Source organism: Indicator indicator, chromosome 16, assembly GCF_027791375.1.
Source record: "Indicator indicator isolate 239-I01 chromosome 16, UM_Iind_1.1, whole genome shotgun sequence".
In the NCBI taxonomy this organism is placed as follows: Eukaryota; Metazoa; Chordata; class Aves; order Piciformes; family Indicatoridae; genus Indicator; species Indicator indicator.
The window spans coordinates 124,759-149,022 of NC_072025.1; the positions used below are offsets into that span (position 1 = coordinate 124,759).

The window sequence follows — 24,264 nt, forward strand, 5'->3', positions numbered from 1 at the left end:
CCTGGGCAGCCTGTGCCAAAGTCTCAGCACCCTCCTGCTGAAGAACTTCTCCCTCAGCTCCACTCTAACCCTGCTCTGCCTCAGCTCCAAACCATTCCCCCTTGGCCTGTCTCTAGACACCCTCAGGAGAAGTCCCTCTGCAGCCTTCCTGCAGGATCTCTTCAGGCACTGGCAGGCAGCTCTGAGGTTCCCCTGGAGCCTTCTCCAGGCTGTGTGGTTGTGATCTGTGATAGGCAGGAGCAGTCTGCAGAGACTCTCTGTGGTCATCTTTAGGTAAAGACTTGAAGCCCTGCTGACTTCTGTGCCCTTGGGAGGTGCAGAGGGCCAGGCTGTGGGTGTTTGGGTCAGACCTCTGGAGAGGCACAACTGCCTTCAGGCTCCTCTCTAGTGCTGAACTGAGGTTGCTCAGTGGAGGCCTTCAGTGCAGGATGCTGAGGAGCTCTGCTGAGGTTCTGCTGTGAGTAGGACTCCTGACAGCCCAGAGAGACATCTGTGCTGCAGCCACTGCTGGAGCTGTGTGCTGAGGGTGCTGCACAGCCATGGCTAAGGTACAATCATAGAATGGGTTAGGTTGGAAGGGACTTCCAAAGGTCACCCAGTCCAACACCTGCACTCAGCAGGGACATCCTCCCCTAGAGCAGGTTGCTCACAGCCCTGTCCAGCCTCACCTTGAAGATCTCCAGGGATGATGCCTCAACCACCTCCCTGGGCACTGAGCTTACTGCTGACCAGCTGCTACCTCGTTGGTTCCAGCCTTTGATTGCCCTGTAGGCCATGTGGGATTGCCTGCAGCCCCTTCAGGTACTGGAAGGCTGCTCTGAGGTCTCCCTGCAGCCTTCTCTTCTCCAGGCTGAACAGCCCCAACTCTCCCAGCCTGGCCCCACAGGAGAGGTTCTCCAGCCCTCTGATCATCTTGGTGGCCTCCTCTGGACCCTCTCCAGCAGCTCCAGCTCCTTCCTGTGCTGGGGCCCCAGAGCTGGAGGCAGTGCTGCAGGTGGGGTCTGAGCAGAGCAGAGCAGAGGGGCAGAATCCTCTCCTTGTGCTGCTGCTCTCCCTGCTCTGGCTGCAGCTCAGCACACAGCTGGCTCTGGACTGCCAGGGACCATCGCTGGCTCCTGGGGACTTTGTCACCAACTGACACCCCCAAGGCCTTCTCCAGGCTGCTCTCCAGCCCAGCCTGGGTCCCACTGTGTTGGGAGTGCCTTGAGCCAGCATCTCCTGGGGTGGGTTTGCTGCTTTGAGCCCAGAGCTGCAGGCGGTGCATGGAAGGCTCAGGTGCTGCTTTTGGAAACCTCCCGGGGCAAAGGTTCTCAGCCTGAGTCTCTGATTAACGACCTTTTCATTTCTACAGCCTGATGGTTTCAGCTGGCAGCGTGGCTGGCTGGTCCTGGCAGCAGCCTCGGCGAGGCAGCTGCACCTTCTTATAACAGGAGCTGTGCCCTCTGCCACCCAGCTCATCATTAATGCCTCTCTATTGTGGTTGGTTTCAGCTCCTCTCCACCCTGCTCTCTCTAATGGTCTTTATGCTGTTTTTTGCTTAGCTTATCAAGCAGCAGATTCTCTCCCTCCAGCTTAGGAAGGTAAAAAACTACATTGCATTAAAACTGCTCTGAGCAGAACACTTGGCTGGATCTGACTAATCTGTAATGCTTTGGTACTAATTTAATTAGAGACAGAGCTAAGGTGATCCTAATGGCCTTGTTGTGCACGGTTGGCTCCCTAACCCCTGCCTGCACTGCAGACAGCACCGTGGCTGTTCAGCTCTGTGTTGAGGTGCAAGGAGTAGTCCTCTTCCAAAGGGTGGATGTTCAGCTACTTCTTGATATGAAAGTGAGACTTCCATCCAGAGGCACTCAGCGGTTGATGAGCCTGCCCTGAGGCTGTCACAGCACACCGGGGTGGGGGGGGAAGTGTTTAAGGAGGGGGGGGGTGTTTAGAGGGGGGGGGTGTTTCTCCCCCTGCCACCCTGTGCTCTTCTGTGAAGATCCTCATCCATTTGGGCTGTGCCCTTGCAGGGCTGCACTTTGCCTCCTCTGCAAACCAGCTGGCACTGCCAGTTTGCTGCAGGAACAGGCAGAGGAATGACCATGGAGGGACAGAGCTCCCCATGGCCTCTCCCACCTCTGGAGCTCACCAAAAATGTCAGGACAGCAGACTGGGGATGAGGCTTTTGGCTGCTCAGCTCCCCCCTTCCTGCAGGCTGCCTCTGTATGGAAGTCTCTTTGCTGTGGAAAGGCTACTGAATCACAGGCCTCCTCTGCCCAGGCTGCAGGGCTGCTGCTGCAGCAGAGGGGCAGCTCCAGGAAGGCCCAGGGGGCAGAGGGACTGCCCATTTGTGCTGGGTTTCTGGAATGCTGGGAATGACTGGTTTGGAAAGCCGCTGGAATTGGACAAGGCTGTTGCAGCTGAGAGCTCCACAGTACTTCAGTCTCTAACACTCCCATGTCTAACACTGGGGTCTGCAGTGGTGGAACAGACCTGCCAGGGCTTCCTGCCAGGGGGCCTCTGGGCAGGGCTCCTCCAATGCCCCTGCAATGCCTGTGGAGCCCCCAGCTCCTGGTGAGCTCTTTCCTAAACCATTCAGTAGCCTTTGCTGTCCTTCACCTTGACTGTGGGAATTGCAACTGTGTGGGACCAGCCTTACTCCTGGTGCTGCCTCCTGAGACTGGTGGCATGGCACTGGGATTAAACTTGGTCCCCAGTGTCACTGAGTGTGTGTGCATCACCTGGTTGTGTTTTAAGGCGCTGACCTGTTTGCTCTCCTGCTGGGTATGAAATGTTCTTTGATGCTTGGGAAGTTCTTGATGTGGATCTGAAAGGCATTTACTGGTTTAGGGCTGGGGATCTGCATTGAAGGGGGCATCAAGCCCCCACCAGTAACTGCCTTGGCACTGGATTGTCTGCCTTGCTCTTTGGAAATGGGAGTTTGTCCTCCTAGGGTTGGAGTATGGAAAAGTTTCTCTGGTTTGAAGCAGCTGTTTGCCCCCACAGCCCTCTCCTGGCTCTGTAGTTGCGTTAAGAGCTGCTTGCCAGGGCCTGGGCCCCACTGATTTCCACAGAGGAGGCTGAGCTGTGACATCTGCTGTGTATCCACCCCACGTGTGTGCTGGTGCAGACAGTGCTTGCAGGCCTGTTTCAGTAGCTGAGCCAAGCCTGCAGCAGCTCTGGCTGCCCCTCTGCCACGTCCTTACCCAGCTCAGAGTGCCTGGGAGCTGGCTGAGGCTCCCACTGCATCCCAGTGGTGGGTACCCAGTGATTCACCTCCCCTGTGCCTCTCCCAGGAAGCCAAAGGGGAGGTGCTGGTGCTGCAGCCTCCAGGTAAGTTTGCTGGGTGGATGGAACAGGCAGCTGCTGTGGCTGGGGCTCTCCTGGCACCTTCAGCCATGCAGATCAGTGCCTGCTGCAGAGCATGGCAGTGCACCCTGCTGGGGTGGTGCTGGGGGGGGGGCTCTCTGGGGGACTTTCTTCTTCCTCAGCCGGTAGAGCCTGAGCAGCAGCATGAGCATCCTGCCTGCCAGCTGAGGGCTGCTTGGGAGGCCAAGCTCCTCCTGCAGCCCTCAACCATCTTCTGCTTGTGGTTGGAGCTGTCAGGAATGGTTTGGGTTTTGTCCCACCTCTTCCATGCCTCACCTAGGAGCTGATCACTTGTTTGAGGAATGTTTTTCACTGCTGGGAATTGCATAAGCAGAGCTGCCAGCTGCCAGTTCTCTTGCCAGAGTTGTTGTCTCTCCTAAGATCCTTGCCCTTGGGACCTCAGGGTCCTCTTCTGCCCACATGTAAATGTGCAGTGGTTTAACTGCAGTGGGAAAAAGCAGAGAAGTTCTTCCCTTACAAGAGCCCCAGAGCTCCTGATTGAAGACCCAGCTTGCAATTAAATCATTCTCCTTGAATTAAGAGAGCTCATCTCTTCTGAGGCCTCTCTTGGTGCTGCTCCAGCAGAGCTGGCAGTCATTTGAACAGTGCTGGAGTGGTTGGGGACTCGAAGGCCCAGCTCGGAGCTCCAAAGGTGGCACTGTTTAGGTAGCTCCTGGTTGTTGGTGCATCCCAGCCTGACCCCATGGAGTGCACACAGTGTGAGTGCCCACACAGGAGGTTCAGCAGGGAATGGATGTCAGCTCCACACCTAATCCCTGAGCTCAGAAAGCTTCAAGCCAGGGTCAAGGGCTTCTTCAGTGAGCAGCAGGCAGCTTTTCTTCATTCAGAGCTTTCCAAGAGGGCTGCTGTGTGTGGGAGACTGAAATTGCTCATGGAGTCTTCTCAGGTGAAGTAAAACCCAGTGCCCAGAACACCACTGCTGGGGCAGTGCTGGAGCAGTACTGGAGCAGTGCTGGAGCAGTACTGGCATTGGGAAGCTGACACTGGTAGGGTCTCCCTCAGAGCCTGCTGGCTGAGCAGGTTTGCCAGCAGAACCACAGAAGCATTTTGGTTGGAAGAGGCCTTTAAGATCCCCAAGTCCAGCCCTGAACCCAGCACTGCCAGGTCATCACTAACCCATGGCCCTCAGCACCACATCTCCATGGCATCGAAACCCCTCCAGGGATGGGGACTCCACCACTGCCCTGGGCAGCCTGGGCCAGGCTTTGACGACCCTTTCAGAGGAGAAATTGGTCCTCATGTCCAACCTAAACCTCCCCTGGCACAGCTTGAGGTCATTTCCTCTTGTTCTGCCATAACCAAGGACTGAAATGGCTCTTGATGTTCATTACCCTGGTAGCCACCAAGGCTAAGACCGAGGGGATGTCTCCCAGGGGACACTTGGCATGGGCAGTCACTTTAGAAGTGCCTCACCAAGCCCCATGCCCTGCTGAGGACTGGACCTTGTGGGCACCCCAGCCTAGGAAGGGTGGGAGGGGAGGAGGCCACTCACAGCAAGGAGGGCACCACAGGCTTCTGCAAGGAGGCAGAAAGTGGAGTCTTGGGCTCTTGTGGTGCTTTGACCTCTGAGAAATGCTTCTTGGCCCTTCCAGGAGCACCTTCTGTGCCATCATCTCGCAGCTGACCGAGGAGACTCAGCCCCTCTTCGAGAGCACCATCCAGTCGCGCGCAGTGTCCGAGCACGCCGACGCCAAGTTCACCTGTGTGGTGACAGGTAAGGCTGCAGGCCCCCCTCTCAGTCTGCAGGCCCCCCCCTCAGTCTGCAGGCCCCTCCCTCAGCCTGCAGGCCCCCCCCTCAGCCTGCAGGCCACTCCCTGCCACCAGGCAGCCCCATACCACTGCAGCAGTTCTGCACAGGCAAGGCTCAGCTGCTGCAGCAGGGCTCCAGCTTTGGCTGCTTGGGAGTTTGGGAGGGGTGGGGAGCACCTGAGGCTGTGAAGAGGCAGAGGCAAAACCTCTCAAACAGAGCCATCAGGAGAGCAGGACATGGGATACATGGAGAACAGGCATGGAGTGTAGGCTGTGGAGGGACCTGTTGGAGGGCAGCTCTGGGGAGAGGGACCTGGAAGTCCTGGTGGCCAGAAGGATGCCGAGGAGCCATCAATGTGCTCTTGTGGCCAAGAAGACCAAGAGCATCCTGGGGTGGGTTAGAAGGGATGTGGTTAGCAGGTCCAGAGAGGTTCTCCTGCCCCTCTGCTCTGCCCTGCTGAGGCTAAATCTGGAATATTGTGTCCAGTTCTGGACCCCTCAGGTCCCAGCAGCTCAGGGAACTGCTTGAGAGAGTCCAGCCCAGAGGCACAAAGCTGCTGCAGGTAGTGGAACGTCTCCCTGTGAGGCCAGGCTGCCCTGCATGTGTGGTGCCCAGCATGCTCAGGTTCCATTCAGGAGGAATGAGGAAGACATCCTTTGGTCAGCCCTATCAGGGAGGCCTTGTAACTGTCCATGTCCTTTCCAGCATCTCAGCAGGAAAAGCTGGAGCCTCTCTTCGCTGTTGAGCAGGAGATCTGCTGCCCAGGGGTAACCTCCTCTGCTTGTAGCGAATCAAAGCATCAACAGCTAGAGGCAGGCCCAGTCTCTGTCCACTCTGTAGCCCTTCCTGCAGACCGTCCTTGCTCTTGGCAGGCAGGACACTGCCTTCCCGTTTTGGAGGACCTGCTGGTGCTGTGCAGCACAACTTGGTGTCTGTCACCAGGTGTTTTCCTTGACTTGCTGCTGGTCTCATTTTCTGCTCCAGTGAAGGCAAGCGCCAAGGTAGCATCTGCAGCAGGCATTTGTGCACCTGCCCAGTGAGGTCAGGGGGGGGTCTTCATGCACTGAAATTAATAAGCCTAAAAAGATCCATGGACACGTTCTTAGAATTGGCAGGACCAGCTGTGCCAGGAGGCCATCTCATGCATGTGGTCATGTGGACTGCTTTAGCAGCTCAGGATCTCTTTGGGAGAGAGGGGCAGCAGGTGGCAATGAGCTCTGCCTGCAAGGCCTGCTCTGTAGGACAGGTATCCCCTGCCAGGATGTCTGCATTCACCTGGGAGACTTGGGGAGGAAAGAAGTGGCAGTGCCACACCTGGCTGGGGACCAGAAGGGAACCAGCTGAGTCCCACCCCTGTTGGCTCACAGACTGGCAAAGGGCAAGCTGTCAGCTGCTCCTCTTTTGACTCTCAAGCTACAAACAGGGACACGAGACCCACAGTAAGACCTCAACCTTTCTTTGCTGCTTCTTGGCTAATAATGAGAGCTGCAGGAGAGTCTCCCTGCTGTGAGCACTGGTGACATGCTGGCTGTGTGCCAGGCAGGCAGCCAGAGGCAGGCAGCCAGAGGCAGGCTCCAAAATGTGCTGGGTGCTGCAGGCAAGGAGAACACAGCTCAGGCAGAGGCAACCTTCCTGGTGCTCCCAGGGGGCTGCACAACCTCCCCCCCCCAGCCTTTTGTCTGGTTCTGCCTGCTGCTGGTGTCCCTGCCATGTCTGATTTGATTGTTTTGGGTCAATTCCTGCCTCAGCTTTGAGCTGTTCTCTTTTTTTAGACAAAATGAACCCAGCCTTTGTTCTCTGAGAGGAGTGGAAAAGGCAATGAGAACCTTTCCAGCCACAGCCCCTCACACAGCAGGGCACACCCTGCTTCTCTTGGCAGGTCCTTCCAGTGAGAGGGTTTGGGGCTCTTCTCTTCAGAGTGGCTTTTGGGTAAGGAACTGACCACATGGTCACACTCAAAGAGTTGTGATCAGTGGCTCCATGTCTGGGTGGAGACCAGTGACAAGTGGAGTTCCTCAGGGCTGTGTCCTGGGTCCAGTGCTCTTTAACATCTCTGTCACAGCCATGGGCAGTGGCACTGAGGCACCCTCAGCAGGTTTGCTGATGGCACCAAGCTGTGTGGTGCACTTCAGTCACCTGAGGGCAGGGATGGCATCCAGAAGGCTCTTGACAGGCTGGAGAAGTGGCCCAGTGCCAGCTGCACAAGAGGCTCAACAAGTCACAGGGCAGGGTCCTGCAGCTGGGTCAGGCCAAGGCCAGGCACAAATCCAGGCTGGGTGCAGAGTGGGGTGAGAGCAGCCCTGAAGAAAGAGCCTTGGGGGTGCTGGGTCCTGAGCAGCTCCCCAGGAGCCAGCAGTGCCCTCCTGCAGCCCAGCAGGCAGCTGTGTGCTGGGCTGCAGGCAGAGGAGTGTGGGCAGCAGGGCAGGAGAGGGGATTCTGCCCCTTGGCTCTGCTCTGCTCAGACCTCACCTCCAATCCTGCCTCCAGTTCTGGTGTCCTCAGCAGCAGGAGGACACAGAGCTGTGGAGTGAGTCCAGAGGAGGTCCCAGAGATGATCCCAGGGCTGGAGCAGCTCTGCTATGGTCCACTTGCCCTCCTGAAGCCTGCAGCAGGCCCAGCAGTCTGTGCCTCCTGGTGCTGGTGCCCCTGGGAGCAGGGCAGGCCTGCTCTGCACAGCTCCCAGCCCAGCAAGGTGTCCTCAGCACAGTGGCCACTGCAGGAGCCAGGAGACTGCTCTGAGCTGTTTGCCATGGAGCTTGCCAGGTTTAGGTCAAACATTCCTTCTCCCAGAGCTGTCAAAACCTGAGAAGTCTTCAAAGCTGTGGTGACCTTTTCCAAAGCAGTCCCTTCAGTAGCTCTTCAGAGACCCTCTGCTCAAATCAGCTTGGATTTTTTTGGGTTGTTTGGGGTGGGGATGAGTTAGTTTGCTGAAAGCTGTGAAGGTGGAAAGAGTTCAGACCAGTGACACCTCATCCCCACAGCTGCTGCTTCTGTTCCGCACAGGCTGCATGGCGTGGGGCTTTGAGCAGCTTGTGGTGGAAGAGTCATGGCAAGATTTCATCCTTCCTGGCTTTGTGGATTTAAACCTCCCATCATCTGTAGACGAGGAGTCTTCCAGGAATGATGACACTCCCTCCCCAGCCTTCCTGTTGGTCCCCTTCAGCTACTGGAAGGCTGCTCTAAAGTCTCCCTAGAGTCTTCTCCAGGCTGAACAGCCCCAGCTGGGTCCCTGAGTCTGTCCCCACAGGAGAGGATCTCCAGCCATCTCTGATCCTCTTTGTGGCCTCCTCTGGACTCTCTCCATCAGGGCCATGTCTGTTTTGTGTTGGGGGCCCATAGCTGGACACAGCCCTGCAGGTGAGGTCTCAGAGGGGCAGAGTGTCCTCTCTCCATCTCCGGCCATGCTGCTTTGGCTGCAGATGTAAGCTGGGCTCAGATGTGGCTACAGCCTGCCATTGTCTCTGGCTGGTTCAAGTAGGAGATGTGCTGCTGCACCCTGGAGATTAAAATGGTGCCGGTCAGGCCTGATACCTCTGTGATGGCAGCTGGGAAGTACCAGGTTTCTCGCGGAGATCTAAGAGGCCCAGCCACTTTTAAGCGGTAGTGCACGCTGTTCTGGTGTGTTGGTCGCCCTTAGCGTGATGTGCTCAGATCGGAGAGATATTGGGTGCACCTAACTACGAGGCGTTCTGTGTATGGCGCAGACGCTACATGTATTACTCATGAAAGATAGAATGCGGCCACGCGCTGCTGGACGCGATATTGCACTCTGATTTGGAGGTCTAGCCGTGATATATAGTAGGGAGGCAGGTGCTCTCTCACCTTGGTACAGTGAATATGGTTCACTTCAGTGCCCAAAATCTGAGTTCCTCTTGCAGGGTTGTGATGCAAAGGGCGTGAGTTGTCATGAGAGTGATCCTCTGCTGTGTTTGTGGGGTGCTGGTGGCTCCTGGGTGACTCCTGGGGAGTGGTGGAAGTGAGCATTGTCGTCGTCACTTCAGCAGCAGGGAAGGCAGCAGGGCAGCAGGAGAAAAGCTTTGGGCATTTACCCTCAGGCTTCAGTGCTGAGTGCTGGACTTCAGTGTGATATCGATCTACGAACGCAGTCGGGCGTACACCGTGTGATATCATCTGCTCCTTCAGGCTCCTGTGTGCGTGTGGCTCCAGCATAAGGGCTTTCCGTACTGCCTCCTGAGGGGCAGAGGGCCACAGACTTTCTCTGGAGAATGTAGCCCCAGAAGATGCAGGAGAGATGAATAAAACGTCGCTGCCTCCTGAGATCTTGGTCCAGATGAAGGGGTGTGCGCCTGTGTCAGGTGCCATGAGTTCCACTTGTTGCAGGCATAGCTTACTCGGCTGTCGTCGCGCGCGCGAGTGTGCTGCTGCACTATTCGAGTTGCACGTGTGGAAGGACGCGGAGGGTCCTGTGCGTAGTCCACTGGTTTACCGTGCCTCGTGGGCCACTTCTGACATATGGGACCGGCACACAGCTCAGCGCACCTGAGGGCGTGCAGTGCGCGTCTGGGGTCCTGCTCCGCCGCGCAAAGAGAGCTCCTTAGGGCCGCACAGACGCCCCGGGGGCCACGCCTCTGCGGCTGAGCTGCGAGTGTACTGCTGCTGCATTGGCGATCTGTGTGTGTGAATGTCATGCAGTGGCAGCTGAGAAAAAGACATGAAGGCATAGAGGCTGTATATGCCTCATGGCGTGGATGCGACCAACAGATCGCATGGACGTGGTGCTATGGGTGGTGAGGCTATCGCGAGAACTACTGATACGGCCGCAACATTATCATGGCTGATATGCAGAGAGTCTACTATCGAGGCTGTTCCGGTTTCTGGGTGAGGGAAACCTCTTACAACATGATGTGAGTGAGGCAAGACTGTGCAGGTATAGCACAACGAGAGTGTGTAGAACGATTTCTGTAGGATAGACTGTCCGTATGCGTCGCGCCGTGAGGGCGCGGCGGAAGGCCTCGAGGCACTTTACTAACCCCGTGTCGCATGAGCCTGCCACAGCTGCCTCCAGAGAGTGGTCCTCGACCCCTCAAGTAGCACGCAGGTGCCTGACCGCCTCGTCAGAGGATCCAGTGGTGCTGGGAAGCTTGCCTTGTGCGCTGCTAACGAATGAGCTGAGCAAATGCCGTTTTTCCGGGCTTGTCTGCTCTAGGAAGACGGCTCGCAGCAGCCCTTCCACACATCGCTGTGGCACCTGTGCAGCGTGATAACTGTGAGAGCAGCGCCTGTAGTGCGCTGGGGGACCCAGGCGCTGAGCTGTTGAGACTGCTGAGAATAGCCCTGGTCCCTTGGAGTGATAAAAGCCTCAGTAAGCCCCTCAGGTTTCCCATCAACTATGCTTCCAGTGTGCGTGTCCTAAGTTGCTGCAGGGAGCCAGTGAGGGAACGCAGCCACCTGGCCCCTTCTTGAGCGCTGAGGGGTTACTGCGCCGCGCAAAGGCAGAGCTTGTTGTGGGGCGCGTGACCCACCCAGTTGTTCCTACCTGCCACCAGGCATCGTTGTAGATGAGTGGCGGGGATGGTCGCTCTATTCGCGCAGCATCGCAAGCCCCGAGTGGTAACACTGGAGTGAGCTGGGCAGTCAGTGTGGCCACACGTCGATTGGCGTGGCCTAGGTGTAGTCCTGGGAGAGGGCTGACTGCTGGGCCACAAAGATGGTCAGGGGGCTGGAAAACTTGATATGGGAAAGGCTGAGGGTGCTGGGAAGGGAAGGGCTCAGGCGACTTAGAGCAGCCTTCCAGTACTGAAAGGACTCTAGAGGCTGCAGAGGGATGTTCCAAAGGCTGCAGAGGCAGGCCCAGGGGCAATGGTTCCAACTAGAGCAGAGCAGATTGTGGATCGGATTGTGAGAACATTTATGAGCAGGAGGCTGCTGGATCACTGCAACAAGTTGCCCAGGGAGGTGGTTGAGACCTTGGCTTTTACTTTAAACCTACCATACAACTGCTGGTGTAACCATAAATCATATATATTAATTAACATTCCATAATTTTCTATATTTCATTGAATCCAACTACCTTAATCATCTTCTATCGTTTGCAAACCACCCCTTTTTCCTTCTTCTTCAATAACATTCATAACACCAATACCCACCGCCTAGTCACATGCGAAGTCTATTTTGTTCTCAGTTTTGTTACCCATATTATCATTATTTCTTCACATTAACTTCTAATGAGTATAACCTTCTATAATGCTACACTTTTTGCTGATATATCTTCTCTTTTAACTATATATTCGCATAATCAATCATGTGGTTAGCTATGATACACCGCATTTATCCATCAGTCTCCCTCTATGTCAAGAATCCAAATACCCATGTCTCCTGGCCAATCACTCCAGTATTACAGTATTACTTTTGTAACTTATTTTCATAGAGAATGTATCGCTTATAACATGAGATGTCCAGTCCTCTCATAATACACAGCATCCATGTCAATCAAAGTGCCCCACAACCAAATATAACTTATTTATGTGTGCCATTATTACACACTATAATACGTCTAACATCACCCACACCCCTCGCCGTTTTTTCAATACTTGTGTCCTTAATTCCCTCACCATTGCTACATACCAAGTTGTCTGTGTTCAATCCACGCCACCATTCCATCCAAACCCCCCCTTCCATCCCACATATTTTCTCTAGACATTTGTCAATACCCACATAGTACCCCCCCCATCCTAATCTCTATATCGTTTCCAGTTCCCTCTTGTACCTACGTGTGATTATTGCCTTAGCTATAATAATTTCCATGAACGCTGTGTGTCACACCTGTCCTGTTGACATTGTCGTGAAATCTGTTTCATAAGATATCCGTACTTCAGCCATCCGCTTCTAACACACATTGTACATATACTGTCTTGATTGACTATAGAAGTCATCAAGACCAGAAGTAGGCGCTTGTTTGATGAGATGCTCGGGGGCATGAGATCCGAGAGATAGTAATACGTGACGTTTGAGGAAGCAAGTAATTTGTTGTTATAAAGATGATAGTTTGATTTCTTGTAGCTTGCCCTGTGACTCTATATGATGCAGTCAGATGTATGTCTTGTTCCCACAGGAGTTCTTACTCACTGATTTGTGTGCTAATATGATAGGCTACAATCCTCTACGAGTAGCAAAGAGCAGTCCTGCTCGGCACTGAAAGAGTTTTCGTGAAGCGCTCGCAATCAGGTCGAGAAATATTGCTAGATCACTGCGGACTGATCGAGCTCGTGGCACGGGCGCTGGTGGTGTAGAGAGACTGTCGGGTAGAGGCCATAGGCGCGAGAGTCCTCTCATGGCAAGCTGTAGAGGTAGTCCTGTTACTGGATATACATCTGAGATTGAGCGCGCGCTGAATATAAATTCATGTGGTGCACAGACAGAGCAGTGCCCGCGCTTCCCACTACGCACGCTGTTCGAGAGATATGCCCCCGTGGGTTGGGGAGTCAAGTCAGGTGGCACTGGAATGGCTCGAAGAAGATGTCTTACTTAGCTCAGGCATGAGGGGAGACTCGGTGCTGAGAGATGTCGTGAAAGAGGAACAAATTATGCGGGCTAGCCGCTCGCAGGTTCTGTTTGTTCGCCTACACGGTAGACGGAGACAGCCCCTTGCAAATCAGAGGGCAGTGACAGGAGCCCGAGACAGTTAACTGGTGGGGCGGCGCTGCTGCAGGCGCAGCTGGAGATTGTAGCGAGATGGGGGCGGTTCAGGAGCCTCTGCATGGGGTCAGTGTCTGTCGCGCTACTGAGTAAAAGCGGTTGTGTGGGGACACAGGCGTTCCGGCAAGACCCTCTGTGGTTGAAGCTGACGTCAGGGAAAGTATTCATCTCTTTGCTCTGTGAGAAAATTTCAGACAAAGCTTGCACGGTGGCTCATGGAGTTACGGTGCATGAGCATTTGGGTATCCTTCATAGGAGCGCGATGTCGCTGAAAAAGCATGGGTGGTCAGGGCTTCCCCTTCGGCGAGTCCGCGCACCTACGGCCTCACCCCGTCCCCATGTGCAGGCGGGAAGGATAGGAACCCTGATGTGCATAGAGGCCATACGCAGATCTGGTACGAAGGTTCATGGGCCCCCAACGCTAGCGTACCTCGAGAAACTGGCCGAAGTGATGTCGGGGTGCGCTGCATCAGGAACGAAAGTAGGGGGAGAAAGACATCAGAAAGAACATATGCGGAACTACAGTGCCTGTCAGCCATGACAGCAGTGTACAGGGAAATTCATCGCGAATCGCGACCCACGCATATGGTTGTCACTTTGGGCATGTTCCTTGTCACTTCCTGACACTCTCATGTTGTGTTCTACTCTGACCAGCCGTAAGTTGAGGCCGCTCGCAAATGGGAGAAAGCGTTTCAGTGGCACCAAGCAAAAGACTCACGGGGGAGTTAGAGAAGGCAGGGATCGTGAAGGACCTGACTAGCCAGATGACTCCGTGAGGTATTCGTCGCACTCTTTGCTGTCGCCGAGTTGATGGTTGCAGTTGCAACGAATGGTGTACTGACGTAGGACAGGCACGTTGGGGAGAACTGAGGCTGTTGGATGTGGACTTGCGTCCGCGTGAGACCCGGGGGAGACACTCTCAGAGATCAGCTGGCTACGGAGAGACACAGAGCGCGTCGCGTCTTCCACATGGCACAGCGCAGAAGCCCCCCAACCCACCTCTCGTAGCCGACGCCACTCGCATGTCTCACCTATCCCTGCTGGCGCAGAGGCAGTGGTGTCGTCGACTAGGTAGTGTAAACCCCTAGCCACCAACCCGCAGCTAGCATTTAACGCTGGCTGCGTTGTACGGAGGGACTGGGCTCGGCCTTCAGTAGGATGTGTGGCTTGGCCAAGCATCCTCCGAGGGGTGAGTGCAGCTGAGTTGCTCATGTGGTTGGCCACATGTTGTCACTGCCGGCCAGCAAATGCTCTCGTCACGCCTTGTCATCAGCGTGGTACGATCTGGGGCAGCATGGCGCAGATCGCACAGTGCAATGGATGGGGCCCACCGCATGTGCGGCGTTGTACGGGAGATAGTGCTTCAGTCGTGCAGAGGGTTCGGGGGATAGAGGCCTAGGCGAATTGGAGTCCTATTCCTTCTGTCCTCAAACTAGCTTGGCGAGCCGTACGCGCGGCCACACCGATGCACCTTGGGAGCAGGGCGCGATTCGAGCCTTCACGGTGTAGGGGTACGCGCTAGAAGGGCTCTGCAGAGGGACCTTGAGGCATGGCCGCACGCGTGGGGAGAGGGGCTGCCCACTTGTGGTCGATCTGGAGAGGTGTCCAACATGATGGCATTCAACAAGTCCAAGTGCCGGGTGCTGCACTTCGGCCACAACAACCCCATACAGAGCTACAGGCTGGGGTCAGAGTGGCTGGAGAGCAGCCAGGTGGAAAGGGACCTGGGGGTACTGGTTGACAGGCGCCTGAACATGAGCCAGCAGTGTGCCCAGGTGGCCAAGAGAGCCAATGACATCCTGGCCTGCATCAGGCATAGTTTGGCCAGCAGGAGCAGGGAGGTCATTGTACCCCTGTACACAGCACTGGTTAGGCCACACCTTGAGTACTGTGTCCAGTTCTGGGCCCCTCAGTTTAGGAAAGATGTTGAATTGCTGGAGTATGTCCAGAGAAGGGCAACGAGGCTGGTGAGAGGCCTTGAGCACAAGCCCTATGAGGAGAGGCTGAGGGAGCTGGGACTGTTTAGCCTGGAGAAGAGAAGGCTCAGGGGAGACCTCATTGCTGTCTACAACTACCTGAAGGGAGGTTGTAGCCAGGAGGGGTTTGGTCTCTTCTCCCAGGCAACCAGCACCAGAACAAGAGGACACAGTCTCAAGCTGCGCCAGGGGAGGTTTAGGCTGGAGGTGAGGAGAAAGTTCTTCACAGAGAGAGTGGTTGGCCATTGGAATGGGCTGCCCAGGGAGGTGGTGGAGTCACCATCCCTGGAGGTGTTCAAGAGGGGATTGGATGTGGCACTTGGTGCCATGGTTTAGATAGGCATGAGGTGTAGGGTGACAGGTTGGACTCAATGATCCTTGAGGTCTCTTCCAACCTTCTTGATTCTTGATTCTTGATTCATCCTTGGAGATATTCAAGGTCAGTGTCCTGGTTTGAGCTTCCAGCTCGGACAGAATGTAGATTTACCCCCAAAGGGGGTACAAAAAACAAAGTACAAAAGTCAGTAAGGTAAAAGGAATACCCAGCAAGAACTGGCAGTGGACTAGGCCTCACCATGCAGCACAAAATCAGCCAGCCCAGCCTCCTGCCCATGCAGCCAGAGCAAAAGCAGGAGCCAAGAGAGAGCTGACCAGAGGGTCTGCCTCTTGAATAGTGAAGATGCAGGAAAGGAAGGCAACAACACATCCAGTGCCTCCCCTTGGGGGTGGACTTTCTGTGCCCCCATCTCCTTGGTACAACAGTTAACCCTTAGCCTCCAACAGTCAGGTTGGACAGGGCTGTGAGCAGCCTGCTCTGGGGGAGGATGTCACTGCCGCCTGCAGGGGCTGGCCAGTGAGGTTTGGGTGCCTGGCAGGGGCTGTGTTTGCCGTGGCAGGGTTCCCGCAGCCGGAGGTGACGTGGTACAAGGACGATGAGGAGATGGATCGCTACTGCGGCCTGCCCAAGTACCAGATCTTCCGCCACGGCAACCGCCACACGCTGCAGCTCTACAAGTGAGTGCAGAGCCTGGACACTGATGGCACTTGGTGAGGCAGCTCAGAGCACATGTCTGGAGGAGCCCTCTGCCAGCAGTGATCTGCTCACCACAGCCATTTCCCCTGCTCTCCCTTCCCCTTCAGTTCACCCCTCTGATGGGTGCCCGATCACACCAGTGATCCATCACTGGACAGGAGGGAGAAACTCTTGAGAGTGAGGGTGGGGAGACACTAGCACAGGATGCCCAGGGAGGCTGTGGCTGCCTCCTCCCTGGCAACCTGAGCTGGTGGGAGGTGTCCCTGCCCATGGCAGGGGATTGGAGCTGGATGAGCTTTGAGGTCCTTCCATGCCAACCCAGTGATTCTGTGATCATTCTGAGCTGAAACACACAGCTCAGAGTCCCCCTCAGAGTGTGGCAGAGGCTGATCCAGGAGCTGTCACTTCATTTATTGCTTCCCACCTTCTCTCTTGGTGAACTCCAGCTCTGAACTGTTTCAGGCAGTCCCTGTTCATCTCCACTGTAAGATCCTTTCAGTTTGAGCCATTCCATAACTGTGTGGTTCTGGCCGCTCTGGAGCAAGCTGTGGCAGAGCAGGGCTGCTGTGAGCCCAGCAGTGGTGCCAGGGGAGGCTGGGTAGGTCTCATGCAGAGCCTTTGGTTTCCAGGTGCCGAGAAGAAGACGCAGGCATTTACCAGGCTTCAGCCAGGAACACCAAAGGCATTGTGTCCTGCTCGGGCGTGCTGGAGGTGGGCACCATGACAGAGTTCAAGATCCACCAGAGGTGGTTTGACAAAATCAAGAGGAAAGCGGAGGAAAAGCTGCGAGAGATAGAACAGGGCAAGAAGCGAGAGAAGGAGGACGTGGAGGTGGAGAGGCTGCAGGGGATGAGCCCTGACCGTCTGCAGAGGAAGCGGAGGCTGGCCTGGGATCGGAGTGCCCGCTCTGGGGCCCCGGCCTGGGAGGAGGAGGATGCAGCGAAGGTGCACGTGGCCGATTCTCGGTCCAGGCTGCAGGAGGACATTGCTGAGCTGCAGGAGCAGCCAGCCCAGGTGAGGACAGGCTTCTCAAACAAGCTGGTGGCACCGCTGGAGCCCGAGGTGACTGCCAACGGAGACGCCTCCCTGGAGAGCGTGGAGGAGGGTGGGCACAGCTTCCTCCAGTACATGTATGAGACAGTGGAGGGCCTGGCCGCCCAGCTGGGGCCGAAGGACTCTGCAGCCAAGAAGAAGAAGAAGAAGGTGGAGGCTGCTCCAGCAGCAAAGCTGGAAGCTGACACGCGAGAAGAAGGTGGCAGGGAGAGAGCCCAGCCCGCCCCAAACCCACGGTTTGGCCCCGCAGTCGCCTCACACCGCAGCACACGGCCCAGGGCAGCCAGCGAGGCGGAAAGCAGCACCAAAGCCATGGAGCCTGGACACGCTGCAGAGCAGTGCACCACGGCCCAGGGCACCGCAGCCCAGGGCACCACAGCTCAGGGCACCATGGCCCAGGGCACCCTGCACTTCTCCTTGAAGGAGATGTTCTTTGATAAGCAAGGGAAGGCATCGGGGCAGCAGCAGCAGCAGGAGGAGGCAGCCGAGGAAGAGGCTGCCAGTAAGCCTGTCCTACAGCCTGCCACAGCCAGCAGGCACCCAGAGGATGCGGCATCAGCCTCAGAGAGGGTGCAGGAGGCACCTGTGCCACCCCAGGAATGCAGAGGCCGGCACCACACACATGAGCTGGAGGCAAACAGAGCCAGCAGTGCCGAGGTAACCAGGACAGAACTGCCAGCAGGGAGTTGGGGAACCACAGCATGAGATGGTTTGGAAGGGACCTCCAAAGGTCACCCAGTCCAAGCCTTGCACTCCACAGGGACGTCCTCCCCTACAGCAGGTTGCTCACAGCTCTGTCCAGCCTCACCTTGAAGATCTCCAGGGATGGAGCCTCAACCACCTCCCTGGGCAACCTGTTGCAGTGTTCCAGCAGCCTCCTGGTGCAGAACTTGTTCCTCACATCCAATCTCAATCTGCTCTGCTCTAGTTTGAAGCCATTGCCCCTGGTCCTGTCCCTGCAGGCCTTTGGGAACAGTCCCTTTGCAGCCTGCTTGGAGCTCCTTTGGGCACTGGAAGGCTGCTCTAAGGTCTCCCTGGAGCCTTCTCTTCTCCAGCTCCCTCAGCCTGTTCCCATAGCAGAGGTTCTCCAGCCCTCTGATCATCTTGGTGGCCTCCTCTGGGCCCTCTCCATCAGGTCCAGGTCCTCCCTGTGTTGAGGGTCCCATAGCTGGACACAGCCCTGCAGGTGAGGTCTCCCCAGAGCAGAGCAGAGGGGCAGGATCCTCTCTCTCCATCTCTGGCCACACTGCTTTGGATGCAGCCCAGGCTGTGATTTGCCTTCTGTGCTGCAAGCTCTCACTGCCTGCTCCTGGCCAGCTTCTCACCACCAGCACCCTCAAGGCCTTTTCCCCAGGGCTGCTTTCTCTCCTCTCCTCCCCCAGCCTGTACTGACAGTGAGGATTGTTCAACCCAGGTGCAGGCCCTGCACTTGGTCTTGTTGAACCTCATGAGGTTCCCCTGGGCACCACCTCTGCAGCCTGTCCAGGTCCCTCTGGATGCCCTCCTGTCCCTCTGGTGTATGGACAGCACCTTGATGCCATCTGCACACTGCTGCTGGTGCCTGGATCCCTCTGTCTATGGCATTGATAAAAATATTAAACAGCACAGGTCCCACAACAGACCCCTGAGGGACACCACTGTCACTGCTCTCCATCTGCACTTCAAGGCATTGAGCAGCACCCTCTGGATGTGAACCATCCAGCCAATTGCTTACCCACTGAACATCCACATCTCTCAGCTTGGCCAGCAGGATGTTGTGGGGACAGTGTCAAAGGCCTTGCAGCAGTCCAGGTAGATCCCATCCATATGGTGCCCCTTGTCTGCTGATGTAATCACTCTACTGTAGAAAGCCACTAGGTTGGCCAGGCAGCATTTGCCCTTAGCAAAGCCCTGCTGACTGTCCTGAATCACCTCCCTGTCCTCTGTGAGCCTCAGCTTGGCATCTAGGAGGGTCTGCTCCAGAATCTTCCCAGGAAGGAGGTGAGGCTGACAGCTTGCTGGTTCCCAGGCTCCTGCTTTCTACCTTTGTTAGCAGTGGGGACAATACCTCCTTTCTTCCAGTTCCCAGGCATTGCACCTGGCTGCCAGGGCTGTTAAATACCATGGACAGTGGTTTGGCATCAGCTAACTCCCTCAGGACTCTGGGATGCACAGAATCACAGAATGGTCTGGGTTGGAAGGGACCTCCAAAGGTCATCCAGTCCAACCCCCTCTGCAGTAAGCAGGGGCATCAGGCCCCATGGATGCATCTCAACAGGTCCTGTGTATCTTCATGTTCCTCAGATGGCTGTGCAGCTTGTCTCTGTTTTTGGTAGGAGGGACTTTGTCTCCCTGCTCTCCATCTTGTGGGCCCTCAACATGAGAGCCATGAGGAGAGAGGCTGCCAGTGGAGACTGAGGCAAAAAAGTTACTGAGAATCTCAGCCTTGTCCTGGTCTGTTGTTCCTGTATCCCCACTGCTGCTCATCACAGGGGGAAGCTTTCTTTACCCTTCCTTTCCTAGTTTAGGGACCTGTAGAACCCTTCTTGTTCTTCTTTACATCCCTTGCCCAGTTCAGTTCCAGCTGTGCCTTGGCCTTCCTGACTTCATCCCTACACATCCAGGCAACATCCCTATATTCTTCCCAGGATGCCTGTCCCTTCCTCTGGGGAGGCCACATCTCCAGTGCTGTGTTCAGCTCTGGGCCCTCACTCCAGGAAGGACATTGAGGAGCTGGAGCAGGTCCAGAGCAGGGCAGCAAGGCTGGAGCAGGGCCTGGAGCACCTGGGCTGAGGGAGCTGGGGGTGTTCAGGCTGGAGAGGAGGCTGAGGGAGACCTCATTGCTCTCTACAGCTCCCTGAAGGGAGGTTGGAGTAAGGAGGGAGCAGCCTCTGCTCCTTGGTGGCAAGAGACAGGAGCAGAGGAGATGGTTCCAAGCTGCCCCAGGGCAGGCTCAGGCTGGAGCTCAGGAAATGCTTCTGCACTGGAAGGGCTCTCAGACACTGGAACAGGCTGCCCAGGGCAGTGCTGCAGTCCCCATCCCTGGGGGTGTTCCAGCAGCTGTGGAGCTGTGCTTAGGGACATGGTTCAGTGGTGAGCCTGGTGGAAGGTTGGATTGGATGAGGTTGGAGCTCTCTTCCAGCTGTGTGTGTTCTGTGATTCTATGGTTCTTCTGTTTCCTGTGCAGTCCCACAGCAATGTGACAACCTTCACCCAGTATGGCTGGGGCCTTGGGCAGCTGACTCCAGCTGAGAGCTGTCCCTGCCCATGGCAGGAGGTTGGGGCAGACTATCCCTGAGGTCCCTTCCAACCTGAGCCATTCTGTGATCGATTCTGTGATTGTGGCAGCAGTCCTTGGGAGCTGTGTGTGTCTCACAGGGTCTGCTGCAGAGGCTTCCTTGGTCTCCATGGGAAAAGCAGCCAGGAGAAAAAGCTTTGTGTGCCCAGGCAGCAGAGCTCCCACCCCATGCCCCAGCCCGCAGTGGTGAGCAGAGATGCAGGCAGGGCCCTGCGCCCAGCAGCTGGTCCCTGCTGGCCTGGGGCACAGCCTGAGCTCTGCTGGGTTAGCAGCAGGCTGACCTCATGGGAGATGCTTCCAAATCAGTAAACTGAGTGGCTATTTCTAGTCGGGAGTGGATGTGACAGCAGTGACATCAGCTCAGCAGCTGAGCCCAAGCTCCAGCCCAGGCTGAAGGAGCTCCATGCAGCTGAGCAGAGCCTGCCAGGTGTAGGGAGCTGGGAGCTGCTGGGCAGGACCCTGGGGCTTATTTACAGTGCAACAGCAATACAGTAGATCACAGCTAGGATGGCTTTTTGGCTCCCCTCTGCTGGAAAAACTCTGCTGAAGACTCATTGTGGTGACAATGCCATGCCAGGACACAGCACCTGCTCCTGACCCTCAGCACCACATCTTTTAGTCAGCTTGTATTTTTGTCACTTAACCTGAAGCCTTTCCCAGGAAGCTGCCAGGGCTCCTTTGCTTTTCCTTCTTTAATGACCTCTGCTGAGAGCCCTGGGGCTGGTTAGTGTGGAGAGGAGAAGGCTGAGAGGGGACCTGATAAATGTCTATCAATATCTGAGGGGTGGGGGTCAGGATGAAGGTGCCAGGCTCTGTGTGGTGGTGCCCAGGGACAGGACAAGGGGCAATGGGTACAGGCTGGAAGCCAGGAGGTTCCACCTCAGCCTGAGGAGAAACTTCTTTGTTGTGAGAGTGCTGGAGGCCTGGGGGAGGCTGCCCAGAGAGGTTGTGGAGTCTCCTTCTCTGGAGACTTTCCAAACCCTCCTGAATGTGTTCCTGTGTGCTCTGCCCTGGGTGACCCTGCTCTGGCAGGGGTTGGACTGGATATTCTTTTGAGATCACTTCCAACTCCTGATGTTCTGTGAGTCTGTGGTAAAAGGCTCTCTGAGTCCCATAGGCAGGTGCCATCAGTATTTGGTGTTTGTGCTGCTGTGGCTGCATGCTCTCAGACACCAAGGCTGTTGGAGGAGGCTCTGTGGGTGCAGCAGTCTCCCTTGGTAGGGAATGCAGATCCCTGAGGTTGTGGGAACATCCATGACATCCAGGCTGGGAGAGTTGGGGCTGTTCAGCCTGGAGATGAGAAGGCTCCAGCGAGACCTCAGAGCAGCCTTCCAGGACCTGAAGGGGTCCAGGAGAGCTGGGGAGGGACTTCTGACTAGCACTGGGAGTGCCAGGCTGAGGGACAATGGCTTTGAGCTGGGAGAGGGGAGATGGAGACTGGAGAAGAGGAAGAAATTGTTGGCAGTGAGGATGGGGAGAGACTGGCACAGGTTGCCCAGGGAGGCTGTGGCTGCCTCCTGCCTGGAGGTGCTGAAGGCCAGGCTGGATGAGGCCTTGAGCAGCCTGGGCTGGTGGGAGGTGTCCCTGCCCATGGTGGGAGGGTTGGAACTGGATGAGCTTTAAGGTCCCTTCCTTCCCACCCCACTATAGGAATCTCTGATACAGTAATTGGGGCTGCCATGTGCTGCAGTGACAGAAAAAGCTTTTTCTCTTCTAGAGTTCTTCAGCCACAGGCAGGAGCCTCACTCACTGGCAGGAAATTTGCTGCTGTGTTGGGGGTGAGCCCTGGGCTCCCCAGAGTGCAGAGTCCACCCTTAACCTGCCCCTCAGAGTGCTGGGCAGGACAAATCAATTTGTTCTCTCCCTCTCTTGCTCTTTCTTTTCTCCTCCAGTTGCTCTTAGGGAGGGTGGGAAGTGTTGGTGTGTAGCAGCCAGGCTAAGGCTGTCATCCATGAGCCTTTGACATGCACCAGGCTCTTTTCTTCTTCAAAAATCCTTTCGGAGGGAAACTGCAGCTTGTCTGTGGTGTGCCTTTGAGTAGGGGATGCTTTTGATTTGCATTTGAATGCTTCAGCAGCTGCTGAAGTGCTCAGGCTTTTGTGTGCCCAAACAAGTTATTGTAAAGCCCTTCAAAGCTGACTCCATTTCTGAGGATATTTTCCCTCCCCAGGACACCTGAGGATGTTTTCCCTCCCCAGGACAGCTGCTTTTCTTTTTCTCTTTTAGCCTCTTTTTTAAAAAAGGCAGGGTGGTAGCAGGAGAGTTTTCCTGGCCTTAGGACCTAGCTGTGCCTCATGCTCAGGACTTTGAGCTGGATTTGCTTTGCAAAGTCCCACAGCAAGGATCTGCAGCTCCTCATGCATCAGGGCAGAGAGGACACTGGCTGTCCGTGGTGATGGCTGCTGCCTAGCTTTGATGACCTGATGGCATTTCTTTCCCCTGCCTCTGCTCTGAGCGTTCTGCAGCTGCCTAAGGACAGGAGCTCTTCCCCAGAGAGCTTTTCTGACTGACCTTGAGTCAGTGCACCAATGATAACCAAAATTCCCCCAAGTCCTCTGCAGCCAACACAGGTCCCCACTGGCCAGCACCACTGTGTAGAGCCCCCTCTGTGCTTTCATCATGAACCACCAGCCCTGGTCCATCTCCAGCCCCCGCGGGCACTGCTGCTCAGCAGGGTCCCCTCATGGCTAAGAACACCAACGGTCTCCTGGGGTGCAGCAAGAAGAGTGTGGCCAGCAGGTTGAGGGAGGTTCTCCTCCTGCTCTGCTGTGCAATAGGAAGGCCACATCTAGAGTATTGAGTCCAGTTCTGGCCTCCCCAGTGCAAGAGAGACAGGGAATTGATGGAGAGTCCAGGGGAGGCTGCAAGGCTGCTGAGGGGCCTGGAGCATGTCTGTGAGGAGCAAAGGCTGAGAGCCCTGGGGCTGAGAGCCTGGAGAAGAGCAGCCCCAGAGGGGAGCTGAGCAATGCTCAGCAAGAGCTAAAGGAGCTGTGGGGGACAAGAGGATGGGGCTGGGTTCTTGTCAGTAGTCCCCAGGGACAGGACAAGGGGCAGTGGGCACAAACTGGAGCCCAGGAGGTTCCATCTGAGCAGGAGGAGAAAATTCTTTGCTATGAGGGTGCTGGAGGCCTGGAGCAGGTTGTCCAGAAAGGTTGTGGAGTCTCCTTCTCTGGAGAGATCCAACCCCCCCTGGCCATTGTGCTCCTGGGCAAGACACTGATGCTGGGACAGTGCAGGGTCAGTCATTTGGGCAGCCTTCTGCAGGCAGTGTGTGAGGTGCCCATGGCCCTGTCTCAGAGGAGATGCAGATGTGGCAGAGGGGGAGCATGGAGCTTAAAAAAGAGCAAGGAAACGATACAAGGTCTTGGCAACAGCTGGTGAAAAGGGGAGCCCTGAGCTCCTTAGGAAGGCTTCATGTCAGAGGACAATGAATTAAATGTGGGCAGCAGGAGCAGGGCAGGGTTTGTGCCCCTGGGCTGGGCACTGCTGAGGCCACAGCTTGAGTGCTGGGTTCAGTTCTGGGCTCCTCACTGCCAAGAAGGACATTGAGAGGCTGGAGCAGGGGCAGAGAAGGGCAAGAAAGGTAGGGAAGGGTCTGGAGAAGAGGGCTGGGGAGGAGCAGCTGAGGGAGCTGGGGGGCGTTGGTGTGGAGAAGAAGAGGCTGAAGGAGACCTCATTGCTCTCTGCAGCTCCTGAGAGGAGGCTGGAGCCAGGTGGGGGTTGGGCTCTGCTCCCTAGTCTCAGGCGATGGAAGGACAGGAACTGACCTGAAATTGTGCCAGGGGAGGGTTAGGTTGGAGATTAGAAGAAGCTTCTTCACTCAAAGGGTTCCCAACCACTGGCAGAGGCTACCCAGGGGGGTGGCTGAATCCCCATCCCTGCAGGTGTTTCAATGAGGCAGAGCTGTGGTGCTGAGGGCCATGGCTTAGCCCCAGGCTTGGCAGAGTCAGAGACTGGTTGGACTGGAGGATCTCAAAGGGCTTTTCCAACCAAATGATTCTGTGACTCTGTGGAGTGTTTTAGAGGCAGATCTCCTGCCTGCCTGTGCACAGCTGAGGCACTGAAGAGTTGGAGCTGATGAGAATTAAAACCATTCTGTGCAGCACCTCAGGGGGCTGTCTTGGTTTTAAGGAGCCCTTTTCAT

General features: G+C 56.0%; 1 protein-coding gene across 1 annotated transcript in view; it reads left to right on the forward strand.

The window, feature by feature from the left end:
- Positions 1-24,264, forward strand: part of ALPK3 (alpha kinase 3) — a 44,629-nt gene that overhangs the window by 12,675 nt on the left and 7,690 nt on the right. The window contains exons 2-5 of the mRNA XM_054388097.1: positions 1,542-1,580; positions 4,968-5,089; positions 15,654-15,771; positions 16,420-17,500. Of these exons, the coding sequence (XP_054244072.1) occupies positions 1,542-1,580; positions 4,968-5,089; positions 15,654-15,771; positions 16,420-17,500 (1,360 nt within the window). The remainder of the gene's footprint in view (positions 1-1,541; positions 1,581-4,967; positions 5,090-15,653; positions 15,772-16,419; positions 17,501-24,264) is intronic.